Raw genomic sequence first — 18,937 nt, 5'->3', positions numbered from 1 at the left:
CATATATGGAATTCTTTATCTTGCGATTTCAGGCTCTTTAATTTTTTTCGTAAGCTATTTAGTAGATTTATCACAATGTTAGCTGTTGATCTCGAGAATACCAATTTGACCCAAACACAAAGCTAGTCGAATTTTTGGGAAGTTTCATTAATAAATACTTTAAAGCTGAGTTTAGTAGTTTTTTTTGGTATAAATCTCTAGTAGTTGGCTTACTTTTCAGTTTATTTTGGGTCGTATTTAGATCTTGTGTACTGTTTCTATATAAAGATATATGATCGGCCCTTTTTCAATTGATCATCTATAATAGGGCTTATTTGTCAAATAACAAAAAAAATAAGTAATTAGATTTTTAGTGAGATGTTAGAGAGAGATAGGAAGAAAAATAAAGAGAGAGAGAGAGGGTGTTTTTGGTTAGATAGTAGGTTTGGATTTTTTGTATAGTTATAGGGTGCAATTTCTCTATATAATATTCCCAATTCCTCATTTATATAGTCTCTCTCTCTCTCTCTCTCTCTCTCTCTCTCTCTCTCTCCTCTCTCTCTATGGAAACAGGAAGAAATCAAGATCAGGAAAGCTGTTTCATATTTTCAAAACTGGCACTCTCTCAATGGGGTGATTACTTTCTTAGCATAACCATTAGTGACTCGGTGAGTATATATACAATTTTTTTTAATTAAGTTTATACTTGTATATCCCCCAGAGTAAAAATATACCATTGGTTGTTCTTTCATGCAACATAACATAATATTAATATGGTTTTTTTTTTTTTTTTTTAACAAACATAATATTAATATTAATATTAATATTAATATGGTTGTTCTTTCACCCAACATAGATGCCCACATATATATATCAAACAAATGTATTTATCTGTAATAAACCAGTATAAGTGATCTAATAGTTTGTATTAATATGGTTGTTATGTTACCAAGTGAATTTAGATCCGGTATTCTACATATCTATTCTATTAAAATAAAGTACCTATTTTATAAAGTACCTTAGAAGCTGATATTGGTTTGTGATTAAAAAAGAGTTTTGATGATTTTTTAGTTTCTGAATTTTAAAAGAGTTATGATGAATTTTTGTACTTTCTTAAAATTTTGTTGAAGAGTTTATTAAACTGTTAGGTTCTTTATCCGAAAGATAATTATAAACTTATGAAGAGTATCTTTAAATATTGTGTTGTTATCTTTGTTGTTATCCTCTTTATTTTTCCAGTTTATACTTTATTTCTTGTTCTTTCTTTGCTCCACCCGTACTTATATTTCTACAGAAGTTCACTTTTTTTCTTGTAGTTCGCAAGTTTTATTAAGTTTTAATTTTATCAAAAGTCTTTGTGTCTATTTCCCAGATCATCCACTTCGTAAGAATTTCATTTACTAATTTCTAATTTTTTCATTATCGACTAGTTTATGCTTCTGGGTAAATAGGTTTGTACTTAATTGACATTGAATGAGAGTCGTTAGAGACTTACAGTCCATGGTGGCCACTGGCCAGAGTAGGGGTGCAAATTTTACCCGATATCCGAAGTGGCACCTGAACCCAACCCGAAAAACCCGAACCAAAATCCGAATCGAAGTAACAAAATACCCGAATGGATATTAAGTTATGAGAGATTGGATATCCAAACCCGAACGGATAATACCCAAATCCGAATAGATATCCGAAGATAACCGAACATATGTATACTTATCCTTATTTTTCTAGTTTACATCTCTTATTTTATTTAAAATATTTATATTGATGTTACACATGCTTTAAGATCATATAGTATATATATAATTACGAAAAAAATAATTTGATATTCATTTAAAATGCATGTCAAACTTTTTGTTTCATGTATTAACAAAAATTACATCCAAATTTAAAAAACAATAGCCAAATTAATATTTTTATTTCTGAAATGTTATCTCCAAATCTATTAATCATTCGATCTAGAAAAATTATAAGTGAAATCTATATTTTTAAATACAAGAAACTTAAAAATTTGAAATTTTTATTTTTATTTCTTCTAAAATCTAAATATCCGAACCCGATCTGAAATAACCGAACCCGAACTAAAAATATCCGAACCCGACCCGAAGTACAGAAATACCCGAACAGATTTTATATCCCTGTACCAAAATACCCGAAAATCCGAAATACCCGATCCGAACCCTAACGGGTACCCGAACACTCATTCCTAAGCCAGAGAGTGAAAACGTGTTATTACCAAAATCGAGTTTCTTTTCTACTGCTATTAATTTAAGTGTGGATAAATTATAAAAAGTATACGAGAATACAGCATCAATATGCGATACTTTGCTAAACAAATTTTGTGAAGAAAAGTATGTAGAATCAATAAACGGATAACAACAGATTTCTAAATCATGAAAACATCAGTTACTTTATTTTTTTTCTCAATAACACAAGAGTTTTGTTGACTTCATAAAATAACAAATCTAATAACTCCAGTAATCATTATCATACATTGTTTTTTTATATCTAACCAATGCGAATATACTCTAATTAAATAATTTTTTTTAAATATAATCAATTAAAATAAATTATACTTTATTAAATACTCTTATTGGTGATTATGATATGAACAGCTCAACTACCATATCTTTTCTATATCTATTATTTTTAAAAGTGTACATGGATGCATATAATGTTAACAAAATATTATTTCATTTAATCTTCTATTCTAATATAAAAAAAAGTTCCAATTTTATTGACTGTTTTTAGATAATAAAAAAAGTTATAAGGACTAACTAAATAGACTCTACTAATCATTATAATACAATGTTTTTTAAATCGAACCAATATCAATATACTCTTATTAAATATACTCTAATTAAATAAAATATACTTTTGAAATTTAATCTATTAAACCAAATTATAATTTATAAATAATCCTATTTAATTGGTGATTATGATATCAACATACAAACGACCTTATCTTTTATATCTATTTTCTGAAAAGGTACATGTATGCACATAATGTCAACAAAAAATATTTCATCTAATCTTATTTATGCACATATTTTTATGCTTTATGTCCCATTTAAATCTAATCAATATCAGTATACTCTAGTTAAATAAAATATACTTTCGAAATCTGATCTTTTATACCCTACTAAATACTTCTATTTAATTGGTGATTAACATATGGACATCTTAATCTAGTTTTGAAATCTAATCTATCAAAAGATGATCTGGTAAACCAAATTATACCTTATTAAATACTCATATTTAATTTGTGGTTATGATAAGAACAGCTTAACAACCATATACTTTTACATCTATTATTTTGAAAAGGTACATGGATTCACAAAATGTCAACAAAATATTATTTCATCTAAAAAAAGATTGTTATGATTTATGGTCTATTTAAATCTAACCAATATAAATATACTCTAATTAAATAAATTATACTTTAGAAATCTAATCTATTAAACCAAATTATTAAATACTCTAATTACGATGATGTCAAAAACAAATAGGTGATTGCGATATGAACATCTTAACAGCTGTATATTTTTATATATATTGTTTTGAAAAGCTACATGGATTGATATAATGTCAACCAAATTATTTTTCTGTCTAATCTTCTATTTTATTAAAATAGGGGTTTGTTTTATCTAATTTTAGGCTATAAAAAAATAAAGTCTAACTAAATAAACTACACTATTTATCATAAAATGTTTTTTAAATATAAATAATATCAATATAATATAATTAAATAAAATATATGTTTGAAATATAATATACTAAGCCAAATTATACTTTATTAAATACTCCTATTCAATTGTTTATTACGATATGAACATCTTAACAACCATACCTTTTTATATCTTTTTCGGAAAAGTTACATGGATGAACATAATGTCAACAAAAATAAAATATTATTTCATCTAATCTTATCTACTAAAATTGATCATAACTTATTTCATGTGTGATGTTTTTATTTGGACTATTTCTTAGAAAAATTATCAAATATTTTTTCTATTAACCTTATACTATCCTAACAATAATTATCTTTCAGAGAATAATATATTCCAAATTATGATAATATTTAATAAAGAATATTTGAGTTTGTAATTTGATAAATTAAGTAATGGAGAATATTAACTAATATTAGTGTAGATTCTGTAAAGATTTTCTAACTAGTGCGGGTATTTATTTTATATAATTAGTATATATTTTTAAGCTTGCTTATTTATTTAGATATATCTCTTTTAAATACAATAATTTATATTTTTCATACTGTAAATTAATTAATTATTTCAAATCATCATCTATATATTGCTTTTAAAATATATTTATCCTATTGAATTTGCGTTTAATAATAAAACCAAATTTTAATTTGTTTTTAAAACATCACACATGAAATAAATCATGACTTCTATTTTAATATTATCATAATTTGGATAGTATCATAATTTGGAATATATTATTCTCTGAAAGATAATTATTGTTAGGATATTATCCATCATGCATAATTGGTTTTGGTCCTATCATTAATTAATTTAACTATATAATATTTTAAATACTTTTAATAATATAGATATTATTACTCCTCTAGTGATTTACTTCTCCTATAAATATTTTAAATTGATTTTTAGAAAGATTATTTATAATAAAAAATATTTAAGAAAATTTTAGAAACCATTAAAAATCATATAGAACTATACTACTAAATTAATTAAAATATGTCTAATAAATCTTAATTCTCATCAACTCAACAAATGTAACTCTTATAAAATACACATAAAATATAATGAGAAAGAGTAAACATGTGCATACGGGTCTTGGGGTCGGGTACAAATTGATTCTTTTGAGATCCGGATCTTTTAGGTCCTAGACATTTAGACCCAAATAAATATTTCAAAACTTTCGAATACGTAATAGATATGGATATCTAAGACAAAAAAAGATTTAAAATATCTGAAAACTCAAAAATACCCAAACCCCCAAACAAATACCCAAAAAATATTCAAATACCAACCCCTCTAAAATTTTATTTGAAATCTGACAAAGGAACCAAAAAAACACATTCAAAATTTTACCCAAAAACCCAATATATATTTTTAAAATTTGAAATTTTATTCAAAACTTGAAACTATACCTAAAACCAAACCCCAAACTTCAAAAAAATATTCGTAATAAAAAAACATATTCAAAATATCCAAATATACCTAATATACTCAAAACATTTTAGATATTTTTTTAGCCATCCGGTCGGGTCTCAAATAGAACCCAGACTCGAACCGAAACCCGACGCAGACTCGAACTAAGACCTGTGGATCCAAAAAATACCAATAGGTATTTTATCATGGACTCGGATCTGAACCAAACCAGTATTTTTAAGTCAATTTTGGATTGGTTTCTCGGATCCGGGTAATATGCAAAACCTAAAAATAGTTATATAGGAGTGTATATAAAAAAGTTTAAATAAAATAATTCATAAATTATATAATTTTAAACATATTCGCTTCTGGAATATAATATGACTTTGTAATATAACTATATAGAAATTTCGAAATACTTATTTATAATAAACATTTTTAATTATATTGGGAAAAAAACGAGCTTCGAAAACGCACTTCAAAATCTAGTAATGCTTTTAAAGTGATGGTAAAAACAAGAAATATTATTAATGAAACTTTGAATGGAATCAAGATATTTGAAGTTTTGTAATAAAACATGAAGAAAATGATAATTTTAATATATACTCTTATTTTAAAAGGTAAGCTATACATATCCCTTTTCTCGAAAAAATAAAATAGTAGATCAACTGATAAAATTCATACTGTAAAATAAATATAAACATATCAAAGTTTTTTGATTTGATAAAATATATGTTAATAAATTCTTATGAATATTATTCACTAAATATGAAAAGCATATAAAATACAAAAATAAATTTACTACCTATATTTTAAATTTGGTGAAAAATTATTCTCAGCTTTAATACCTATATTCTTAGACTTTTTAATGTTTTTAAATGTTTTTAACTAGGGCTGGGCAAAAAATCCGAACCCGAAAAACCGAACCGAACCCGATCCGAAAAAGTAGCACCGAACCCGAACCGAAAATTATTAAATATCCGAACGGGTTCAAAATTTCGGTATTTAAAGAACCGAAACCGAATCCGATCCGAACCAAAATATTTTGGGTATCTGAATGTATCCGAAATAAATTTATATACTTAAATATATACATTATTTTTATATATAATGTATATTAAAAATATTAAAAATATATAAGATACCTTTAAGTTTTCCAAAATACTCGGAAAATATATGCAAATAGTCAAAAGTAATGTTTAAAATAGCTAAAGTATACTGAAAACACCAAATAGTTAAATATCTATTGATTCTTTATCTAAATATTCTAAGAAAACTAATTTATATGTTAAATTAAGGTATTTTGACATATATGTTATGAAAATTTATATGTAATATATTATCTTTCTTATAGATTTTGAAAATTTAAAGTATATAATGAATTTTGAAAATTTAAAAACATTTTAAATGGGTTATCCGAACCCGAACCGAACCCGCAAAGATCCGAACCGAACCCGAACCGAAATTTAGAAATATCCGAATGGGGCTGAAATCTTTGACCCCGAAAACCCGAAACCCGAATGGACTGAACCGAAACCCGAATGGATACCCGAACGCCCAGCCCTATTTTTAACTGTTAATTTTATTTGGCATATAAAGCAAACTGTGAGACATCTAAATTCAAACATATTATTTGGCTATTAATTGTTTTCTTGGAAATATGTGTATTAATATATAAGAATTCTAAATTATTAAATTTATTAAAGTGCATTAGAAAATGGTTTATATAGTAAACCCCGAAATGGGTAACTAACAAATGTACAAACAATAAAAAATTTGATCATCATTATCAATTACAAAATGAGAAAACACATCCGCAGATCAATGTTTAGTTATTGTTATAATAAAATAGAAAATGTTTTCATAAATCGTGTAATGTAAAGATAATGGATAAAAATATATATATACTAACGTAGTCCCAGTCAAACCAAACACCGTATAAAAAATTATTAATAATTAAAGATCAAATATATAACCAAAATTTGTTTTTAATAGTTAATAGCATAGCATTAAATAATTTAAATATATAATTATTACAAAGATAAGAAATTTAAATTTGAATAATTTATATTTTAAGTAATACATATTAAATAGTAGGCTACATTTAAGAATTAAATAAAAATATATATTTTAAAATGAATATTTTATTAAAATAATATAATTTCACATATCCATATAATTTTGAGACAAAATCATATATACAATAGATGCAAGATAATATAAAATGTAATCTCTTTATAAAAACTTAAATTGCTTAGCTAATTAAAAAAATATATCTCATGCACACAGGGCGGGTTAAACTCTTGTTGGTAGTATTAATCTGTAGTGCAAACATAAAATATACAATGAAATACAAGTAAAGAAAGAGAATAATGGAAAAAAAAGATAAAATTATCTTCACAGTTCGCATGGCAATACATGTCTTAATCTTAATTAATTGAGGGAACTTTGTAACTAAATATATATGGCTCTGATTGTTATGGACATTGGCTTTAGGCTTTAACTTTAGACTAGGATAAGACATGCGTCTTGCGCATGGTGAAGTTTATGATAAATATTTAATATATATATATTAACAAATGATTTCAAGTCAGCAATAATTCGGTTTTATTAGGGTTAAACATGTCGGTTTAACTACAAGTTTAGGTTTTGTTAAAAAAAAACTACGGGTTTAGATTTGGTTTGGTTTATTAAGGTCTAAAAGATCCTTAACCAAAGTCAATTCTTTTTTTTTGTGCAAAAGTCAATTTATAAGAACATAAACAAATCATCATTTGACACTAAGACATTATTTTCTTCATTAATATTAGTATACATTTTTTAGTAGAACTTTCGAATAATTCAGATATTGATAAATTAATTGCATGATTTTAAATTTTAATTATCTTATACTTTCTTCGTTTATTCACCAATCTTTCTAATTAATACAAACATTCTTTTTACCAAAACTTATGAAATTATATACTATATATATCAATTGAACGCATCATATTGTGCAATATTTTATATTTACTACTTATTTTCTGTTTTTCTGCAAATTATGAAATTATAAAATAATAATTATATATATTAAATAACTAAGAAATCAATTACTATTATGTAATAAATTGGTGTGCACATATAAATCAAACGACCACTCTTGTTTTTTGCAATCATTTTAGGATAAATAAATCAACACACTCACTCTTATTTATCGTATATAATATGTAATTAAATTTAAATGATATTAACATATATATATATTTTAATATTGATTTTATTAAATGAGGTTTCTACTCATATGATTGTATGATTATTTGAATATTTGTGAAACAAAATTATACAAGAACAATTTTTTTTAATGTGGGATGTTTAATAGTTTCAATGATTTATAATCATTTTAAAAATGAAGATTTCAAAATTAAAATATTAACTTTTCAATATATGTTCAATTCAAATATCAAAATATTAGTATGTATTTTCATACAATGTATAGTTTAATTTAAACGATATGAATATATATATATATATATATATATATATATATAAACCTATTAAAATGAAATTATTTATTCATACGGTCTTATAATCATTGTACCGATATAGAAAAAAATTTAAACCTTGATCACAAAAGTTTATATGAGACTTTTAATAGTTTTAGTAATTTATACTCGTTTTGAAAAATTCAAAATACAACATATATATACAAAAATCTAACTTTTTATTATATGATTAAAGTAATTGTGTAATTTATTTTAATAATAAATAATTAAAAAATATGATAGAAAGTATACAAATTGTTATCAAATCTTTATTATTTAAGATTATTAATTATCGTATATATATTAGTCACATTAGGTAATTCCGTAGGTTTTATTTAAGGAAAGATATATGCGACCAATGTAATGATAGATAGTATAATTTTAGACTATAGTTTATATAAGGTGCTCTAGAATTCTTTGAAATAGGATTTGGAAGGCATACACAAGTGACACATAGGATGGAGTATTTTTTAATTCTTACAAAATTGAGGTTACATCTTTTTAAAAGATCCACAATTAATATATAGGAGATATATGGTTTTAGAAAATTTGTCTTTAAAAACTGTGGCTTTAAGAACTGTAACCATTTTGTGTGCCAATATATTTGGTATTAAAAATGTAAAATGATTAATATTATAATTATTTAATAATAAGAATTTTCTTTAATGATATATATAACTATAAAGAATTACGAAATGGATTTCAAAAGAAAGAGAGAAAAATATTATTCATTAATTTATAAAAAAAATATTTAATAAAATTAATATACAAAATAAGTTTGAAATATTTTGGGAAAATAAAAAATAATAACAATATAAAAATAAATAGATTTTACCGTAGGAGAGAAAATGAAAGCATGGAAAACAATATTTTAGCCAAAAATGAATATTTATGAACAAAAACAAAATAAAATAACTGCAAATGACTTTCAAGACTTTAGAGAATGATAAACCATCAAAGCTTGATAGGGTAAAAAAAGGATTTAGATACTGTTAAACATTCTAAACTGAGTTATATATTTTTTCCACTATTTGAACATAGATTATCCATTCGTTAAAGAAAAATGGGCCATATTCATATATACTCCTTCATTTACCAATTAAGCAGCTATTCATTTATTTTGAAAGACCATATCTTTGTTTCGTAAGTTTTGTTGGACTCAAATTTTATAGAGAAAATTGCCAATAGAGAACAAAAAAATAAGGGTGTTGTTCCCTTGGTATAAATACTTCTCATAGTTGTCCTAATGGTATAAATCTTTTCATAATCCCAAAATTAACCTTTCCTTAAGTAATTTAAAATCAAATTAAAACGAAATTAAAAGGTTTATATACATTTATAATGAAAAAACTATATAAAAGATTTCTAAAAAGCAAAAGAAATGAGTAGAAACATTCTTTTTAACATAGCCAACAAAATTCTTTTTAACATAGCCAACATTTTATAAAAATTGCTTACAAAGTTTTATTTTTATAAAATGTTTAAAACGTTAATAAACTTTAATTAATAAAAAATTTAAAATTTATAAAAATAAAATAAACTTTACAAAATATTTTTGATAAAAACTTTAAACTAACTTTATAAAAAACATTTTACAAATTTTTATTTTATATAAATTTTAAAATGTTTGTAACCTTTTTAATTTTATCAAACTTTTTAGTAAAAATAAAACTTTTAAAAATGTTTTTAATAAAAATTTTAATAAAACTTTAATAAAATAAATTTGTAAACTTTATTAAAAAAGAAAAAAACTTTACAAAAAAATTATACCTAATTTCAAAACACCAGATGTTGTATAGATATTTATCATAGAGAACAAGAGTTTGTGAAAAAAATCAAAAAAAAAACTATGGAAAAACTATAGATTATTGAAGTAGACAAGGGAGAATTCATTTTTTAAAAAACTTTGAACAAGTTAAATCGAAAATAACACGTTTTAGGAAGTTAGAATATTTTTAGGAGATTTTTAGAACATTTCCTTAGCTGAAACTTTCATTAATTTTCGCAAAAATTAGGTAATCTTATCCGTAGAAGGCGCCTTCTAAAAATTTAGAACATTGAAAAAAATCCAGAACACGCTTTCTACTTTTAGTAGACGGAAGAGTAAACTTTAGATAACACATTCCGCGAAATTTAAAATACTTAATAAAAGTAGAAGATGCTGGACGAAAAGTAGATAGCTTTAGGATTAGTAGAATGCGCATTCCACATTTTTAGAAAATTAGTAAATAGTAGAATGTACGTTCTAAAAATAGTAGATGAACGTATTTATTTTAGAAATCGCTTTCTACTATACCATTTTCCGTAGAAGGTGATATCTTGTGTTTTTAATAGATTTTATCATTCATTTATCATGCATTTTGATCATCTAGGATAGCATTTAGACTTGTTTAGTTTGCATTGCATTGCATTTGTTCTTATCAGGTGATGGAGATGCCAAATGGTGACTTTGGAGCAATTGGAGGTGGATTGGAGGCAAGATTGGTGTTTTTCGAGTTCATGGTGTGATGACCAAGTGTCCCAGCGGCTTCATGTGACAGGCAGCGGCATTTTGACCTTGCAGGAAGCCGATGCACATCACCCAGCGGCCTAGCGTCACCCAGCGGCCTGGCGTCCTGACGAGAAGCCGGTGCAGAAGTTCTGCTGAAAATTCTAAGTGTTGGAGCGGCTTTTGGTGCAGCGGCTTCACCAGACCGCTGGAGAAAATCGACCCTCCCTGCCCGACTTCGAGATGTTGCAGCGGCTTGGTGAACGTGACGAGAAGCCGGTGTGCATATCCCAGCGGGTTTCTGCACTCCTCAACGGCTTTTTGTCAGCGCCAAAAGGCAGTTGCGACCATTTTCATAGTTAGCATTTGAGAGTTTATCAGACTTGTTTTTACTCTTTTATCCTTATGTTTCTAGCTACTATAAATACTTTGTAGACCTAATCTTTGTAATCATCTCATTTTCTCTCTAGACTTTGCCTCATTTTGTAAAAGCTTGAACCTTTTGATTATCTAAGGAATTTCTTCATCTTATATCTTGTTTCTCTTAATCATTAACATGATTAGCCTTGAATCCCATATGGATTTGAGGTTTATCATAGAGATTAGAGAGTAGACACATTTTGGATTCATGGGTTAGGGTGATTAAGGGTGATTAGTGAAGATCTAGGGTGTTTAGTGTTAGATCTACTTCTTTCTTTGCTTGTTGAGGGTTTTTAATGCTATTTTAGTCTTGATCATACTAAAATAGATCCTTAGACATTTCCTGCCCGAAAGGTGTATGATGAAATGTCTGAACCAACTCTTCAATGCTTTTAGTCTACTTTGCCAAAGAGATTTGTTGTTAAAGAGGCTAAGATTGCTATTAGACTTGTCCATAATGATTGCTTTATTAATATTCAACCGAAGAGATTTGATGCTTGAATTACTAAAGCAAATGAGCATTCATCTTGAGAAAGAGCTTGTTTAGTGTTGTGTCTAGGCATAAGGAAAGTGTTGATTTGATAGTTTGCCACTCTAGCTTGGATCTTAGTCACCCAAAATCAAGTCCCTAGTCCCATGAGTCCACCTTAGCATTTGATTGAGTTCTTGCACTAGTTTCTAGATTGGATTTGAGATCGCCTTGTTCATATTAGTAGGTTCTAGCTTGTTACCATCATCCATCTTCTCGTTTGCTTAGATTAAGAGAGTTTGTGTATTCTTGGTGCTATAGATCACTAGTTCTCTGTGGTTCGACAACCTTTTATACTATCATTTGACTTGGGAGCCTTGAAAACTTCCAATATCAAATTGGCGCCGTTGCCGGGGAACTAGTAGATTTATCATTAGGATTTCAATCTTTCTTGAGACTAAGCTTTATTTTCTTGCTTTGTTTTGCTTTTGTACAGTTACTAACCTTTTCTTCTAGCTTTTGTTATTTGTAGAGATGGCTTCAAGTTACCATGGGGAGCCACAAGAAGAGGAAGACACATTTGAATATCACATTCAAGATGACTTTGATGCAAGTATACTCACACCAGCACAACTTGTGATGTTATATGAGCTTCAGAAGGAGTACCCAGGTTCGGCAAAGACATCCCTAGCACGAAGGATCCGGTTGGAGCTTATTAAGGATCGAGCAGAGCTTGAAGGAAGGGAGGTTACAAAGTATGAGTTTAATGTTGCCTATGACCTTAAAGAGGTAATGGATTGGGCTCCACCACTCCAGCTGGAAGGTATAGAAATTTCCATTTTAGAACTTCAATTTGAGAAAATATGCTCGCCTTGTGGTGAAAACATTGCCCATGATCATGATTCTCTTGTGCTCATCAATGAATGTCTTGATCTGATATGTGAAACTAGGAAGCTAGATGAGTTGAGAATAGAAAAGCTTGCTAGAGATCATATTGAAGTTTGTTTTGACAAGAGCTATCTATGTGCTTCATTTGATCTCGAATCTGAGTTTTTGATTCTTAATGAACCTAGACCTCTTCTTTCTCTTGCTGATACAGGGGATGAGCTTGATGTGGATAAGCTCTTGCTTGAGATAGAAAACCCCCTTGTCAAAAATAATCATGAGAATGTGAACATTGTGTTTTATTCAGTTGATGGAGATAGAGTTGACTACTTTGTTAAAACCTCGTTTGAACCAGTAGTTGACTTTATCTTTCCACCAAATGCATTTGATTCTCATGCCTATTTAAACATCAAAGAGCATCTCATATTTCATGATTCATCTATAGTGAAGCTCTTTGATGAAAAATCTGTCTATTTTCTATGGACAGTAGTGTGCTCCTTTGCGCACTTGGTTTCTTGTTCTTGTAGGAGAAGGACCAAAGGTGCATTGGCTCAGCCTTTTGATACCTATGATTAGCATGCACACAAAGTCAAGCTAGAGACTTAAAACAAGCTCACTTGGGAGGAAGTCCCATGTTTATCCATTGTATATATTTTTTTTTATCTTTCTTTCTTTTAAGTTGTTTAATAAGTATGGTTGAGATTTTCAGGTTGGGTGTATCTCTAGATAAGAGAAGTCTTCATTTCCACTTCAGCCTATGTTTACCGGTGCAACAAACAAGAGGCCAAGGGTCCTCTACCACCCAATTCAGACAATAAACTCCAAGTATGTGCCACTCTACCCTTGTAAATAATTAGTTATCATGTTTATTTCCTTCCCTTAGATCTCTTCTTTGAGCTTACTCTCACACAAGGGACTGTGTGAAGTAAGTTTGGGGGAGAGTCTACTATCTCACATTGTTTTTTGTTTTGTTTTCTTGTCATGAGTCTCATGCATTGCATTGCATACTTATTTGCATAAAAAAAAAAAAAATTCTAGAAGCATTTATATTGCATTCATGCATTGGGAGAAACCTTGTAAAGAGCACATGTCTAGAACTCAATTTGACACCTTAGTTAAACATATCAAATAGCTTGAGCATCTCTTAAAAGAGCTTGTAAGTTTCGAGCCTTGAACTCTCTTCTTGAAACATGTTGCTTGCTTGATATTGGCATTGCTCTTGAAAGCCAACTCCAATTTGAACTTGAACTTAATGAACTTAATCTCTCTTGCATATGGGCACTTGCATACTTGATCATGGATCTCATACGCATTTGGGTTATCTTATTCCATTCATTATCCTTTGTTAACCCAAATGGAACTCTCCTACCCCTAAACCCTTAGCCATTCTTTGAGACCAACATTGATTTGCTTGAGTGAGGCCTTCTTTTTGATAGCTTGTCATGTGCAAAATCTTGAGAGTATTGGGAGCGACATAGATTTGTTCTCATCTCTTGCTAGCATAGGATCCTCATTTGAGTTAGCATCTAGGATGGTTAGTGGGTTTGTTTATTCTAAAGTTTGTTATCTTGGGTTTGGGAGAAAAGAAAGATGAGAAAGATGATCAAAAAGTTGAGAAAAGAAGCCACTAAGGATCAAAAATAAGAAATCTCTAGATTTAGTCTATTTGAACCTTCCCCCAATATAAAAAAAAAAAAAAAAAATACAAAATGATGAATCAATAAGATGGTGGGAAGGTAGATAGAGCTAAGAGTTGTGGAAAGTTAATAAAAGATCCTTAGATGGTTTTGTTAAAGAGTTCATGAGGTGAGTGTGATAAAGTGGGTTACTTTGGGTATTGGGATGAATGTGAATAGGGGTGAAGCTTGTTATATCACTTAGGAAAGGGTAGAATGATGAGAATGGATCTATGTATGCATAAATTGCTCCTGGTCTTAGATAAATTTTGCATAATGATCAAGCTCCTTGTTCTTGAGTGATTGCCACTTTGAAATGATTTATTTGAGCCATTGTTTTCATTCACATTTGACCACTTTGTTCACCAAGCCAAATGATTAGGATCATGTGCCCATTTGCAAGTATTCACCTTATGTGTTTGTATAAATGAATGTGAGAGTTGGTCTAAAGAGCTTGTTGATGGATAAGCATTGCAACTTGTGTAGAAGTATAGGAGTATGGATAGGTCTTGAGAAGCTAGAGTGTAATAAAAATTCTTGCTCATGCTATTTGCTATATTTTCCTTAGGATGTCAAGTTGAAGGCTAGAAAGTGTTTCTTTTGGTTATAAGCTCTCATTTTCAAACCTCTTCTCCAAATAAGTTCTTGAAAGTTTACTTGTGGACAAGTAAAGGACAAGTTTGGGGGAGTTGATATCTTGTGTTTTTAATAGATTTTATCATTCATTTATCATGCATTTTGATCATCTAGGATAGCATTTAGACTTGTTTAGTTTGCATTGCATTGCATTTGTTCTTATCAGGTGATGGAGATGCCAAATGGTGACTTTGGAGCAATTGGAGGTGGATTGGAGGCAAGATTGGTGTTTTTCGAGTTCATGGTGTGATGACCAAGTGTCCCAGCGGCTTCATGTGACAGGCAGCGGCATTTTGACCTTGCAGGAAGCCGATGCACATCACCCAGCGGCCTAGCGTCACCCAGCGGCCTGGCGTCCTGACGAGAAGCCGGTGCAGAAGTTCTGCTGAAAATTCTAAGTGTTGGAGCGGCTTTTGGTGCAGCGGCTTCACCAGACCGCTGGAGAAAATCGACCCTCCCTGCCCGACTTCGAGATGTTGCAGCGGCTTGGTGAACGTGACGAGAAGCCGGTGTGCATATCCCAGCGGGTTTCTGCACTCCTCAACGGCTTTTTGTCAGCGCCAAAAGGCAGTTGCGACCATTTTCATAGTTAGCATTTGAGAGTTTATCAGACTTGTTTTTACTCTTTTATCCTTATGTTTCTAGCTACTATAAATACTTTGTAGACCTAATCTTTGTAATCATCTCATTTTCTCTCTAGACTTTGCCTCATTTTGTAAAAGCTTGAACCTTTTGATTATCTAAGGAATTTCTTCATCTTATATCTTGTTTCTCTTAATCATTAACATGATTAGCCTTGAATCCCATATGGATTTGAGGTTTATCATAGAGATTAGAGAGTAGACACATTTTGGATTCATGGGTTAGGGTGATTAAGGGTGATTAGTGAAGATCTAGGGTGTTTAGTGTTAGATCTACTTCTTTCTTTGCTTGTTGAGGGTTTTTAATGCTATTTTAGTCTTGATCATACTAAAATAGATCCTTAGACATTTCCTGCCCGAAAGGTGTATGATGAAATGTCTGAACCAACTCTTCAATGCTTTTAGTCTACTTTGCCAAAGAGATTTGTTGTTAAAGAGGCTAAGATTGCTATTAGACTTGTCCATAATGATTGCTTTATTAATATTCAACCGAAGAGATTTGATGCTTGAATTACTAAAGCAAATGAGCATTCATCTTGAGAAAGAGCTTGTTTAGTGTTGTGTCTAGGCATAAGGAAAGTGTTGATTTGATAGTTTGCCACTCTAGCTTGGATCTTAGTCACCCAAAATCAAGTCCCTAGTCCCATGAGTCCACCTTAGCATTTGATTGAGTTCTTGCACTAGTTTCTAGATTGGATTTGAGATCGCCTTGTTCATATTAGTAGGTTCTAGCTTGTTACCATCATCCATCTTCTCGTTTGCTTAGATTAAGAGAGTTTGTGTATTCTTGGTGCTATAGATCACTAGTTCTCTGTGGTTCGACAACCTTTTATACTATCATTTGACTTGGGAGCCTTGAAAACTTCCAATATCAGAAGGCACTTTCTACCTTTAGTAGAACGTATTTTCAAATTTTTATTTATGAACTTTTTGAAAAAAAATAAAAATACCAGCATGTGTATATAGGTGTTTTATCAATTGTTTATATTTTTAATATTTTTTTGTTTCACAAAAGTATTTATTTCATTAATTTTCAGAAATACAAAGGATAAAAAGGAGAAAATTTAGACAAAAAATGATTTATACCAAGGAGAAGGGTGTCATTGACACTTCTTTTTAATAATATTTTAAAATTTTGGTACTTCTAAAGCGCTAAGTTAACAGAGAAATTCTATAATAATACCCCAACTAAATTTTGTTTACCTTTTTAATATCCAAATTATTTTTTTCTAACCAATTTAATACTATCTAACTGTTTCACTCATTTTAATACATTTACTTTTAAAATGTACTCATTTTAATACCCAGACTATATTTATCTTAAAATATCTAAAATTCAAAAAACAGTCTTTAAATTATATATTTTATTTTAGGTTTTAGAAATAAAAGTAATTAAATTTTGTAAAATCTTTAAAAATTATATATTAATTTTAGTTTTAATTTCAAATTTAGTTTGTTTTCTTAAGTTTAAAAGTAGTTTATTTATTTTATTTTAAATTAAGGTTTCTAAATTTTAGAATTTTATTCAAAATTTAGTTAATTTTATTCTTAAAATCATTATAAATTTAAATTTTAAGATTCTTTTTTGAATTTTAGAGATTTTTAAATGTAGTTTGAAACTTAAAAATATTTTAGATTAAAGTAAATATAGTTGGTGTATTTTATACAGATTTTAGAAAATCTCTCTGTGATCTATGTGCGTTAGAACTCTCTATAAAAATCTTTGACTTGTATGTCTTTCAGGATCTTGAGTTCCTTTCTACAGAGATTGAGGTAGTAAAACTAAAGTGAGAGAGCGATTTTTCATGTTGTCTTCCAAAGAGGAAGATGCAGTGAAGAAGAATATACTCTTAATTCATCTTCTGGGCAGTCTTGGTCTCGCTTATCATTTTGAGAGGGAGATCGAAGAGACCCTCAAACACGCTTTTGAGAAGATGGAAGATTTGATTAATGGTGAAAATGATTTGTACACGATCTCCATAATGTTCCGGGCTTTTAGAACATATGGTCACAACATGCCTTCCGGTATGATAATTTAGCATTTTGATTAATATAGATATGTTCGTTAAAACTAAAAGTTAAATTATTCTTTTCATGCAGATGTTTTCAATAGATTCAAGGGAAATGATGGTAAGTTCAAAGAGTGTCTAATAGATGATGTCAAGGGTTTGCTAAGCTTATACGAAGCAGTTCACTTCAGGACAACGACAGATCATATATTGGATGAAGCATTAAGCTTCTCACTAGATCACTTAGAACCACTAGCTTCTGGTCCACAGAGAAAGCCCACCACATGTTTTAAAGCATGTACAAAATGCTCTTCACATACCTCAGCACCGGAAAACCCAAGTTATTGTTGCAACAGAGTATATTTCATTCTATGAACAAGAAGAGCACCCACGATGAAACATTACTCAAGCTAGCAAAGCTCAATTTCAAGTTCTTGCGGCTTCATTATATCCATGAGTTAAAAACAGTCATAATGTGTGTCAATAAGTTATTTGTCTTTTAAGAGCATGCTAGGACTATTGTACCTTGCACATACTTGACATGTTTATATTTATGTAGGTGGTGGAAAGGACTAGACCATGTAAAGAACCTCCCACTCGGCATCAGAGAAAGATCACTGGAGAGCTGGTTCTCGGCATTGATGATGTACTTCGAGCCAAAATTCTCACTAGCAAAGATTATGTCGGCGAAGTTTACCTTAGCTGCCACCTTTCTAGACGATGTTGGTGATAATGGTTCAGTTCCAGAAGTTGAAAGCCTGGTTGATTGTCTTGAAAGGTACCTCAGTTAATATATACCTTGGGAAGCTTTATGTTATTTCATGACAGGAAACCAATTTCTCCATTTTTATGTGAACAGATGGATCCTGATTACATGGAAAATTGTCAGAGTCTCATGAAGACGACCTTCAAACTTGTGATGTATGTTTTTAAAGAGTTTGAAGAAATATTGAAGTTACAAGGCGATCCTTTGCATTGGAGAATATGATAGAAGAGGTCAAAAACTATAATTATTCAAAATGACCAAATCAACTTTGATTGACTGGTAGTGAAGTTTAAATTTCTTTGTAATCAAGCAGTA

General features: G+C 29.1%; 1 protein-coding gene across 1 annotated transcript in view; it reads left to right on the top strand.

Annotated features, from left to right (window-relative positions):
- Positions 1 to 520: 520 nt before the first annotated feature.
- LOC108850468 (alpha-barbatene synthase-like) overlaps positions 521 to 18,937 on the top strand; it is a 27,317-nt gene continuing 8,900 nt past the window's right edge. Inside the window, exon 1 of the mRNA XM_057009829.1 lies at positions 521 to 647. Coding sequence (XP_056865809.1) covers positions 543 to 647 — 105 coding nt within the window. The 5' untranslated portion in view covers positions 521 to 542. The remainder of the gene's footprint in view (positions 648 to 18,937) is intronic.

The sequence above is a fragment of the Raphanus sativus genome, chromosome 4 (assembly GCF_000801105.2).
Source record: "Raphanus sativus cultivar WK10039 chromosome 4, ASM80110v3, whole genome shotgun sequence".
Taxonomy (NCBI): Eukaryota; Viridiplantae; Streptophyta; class Magnoliopsida; order Brassicales; family Brassicaceae; genus Raphanus; species Raphanus sativus.
Note: the sequence above shows the minus strand (reverse complement) of the source record. Positions and strands in the feature narration are given on the sequence as shown.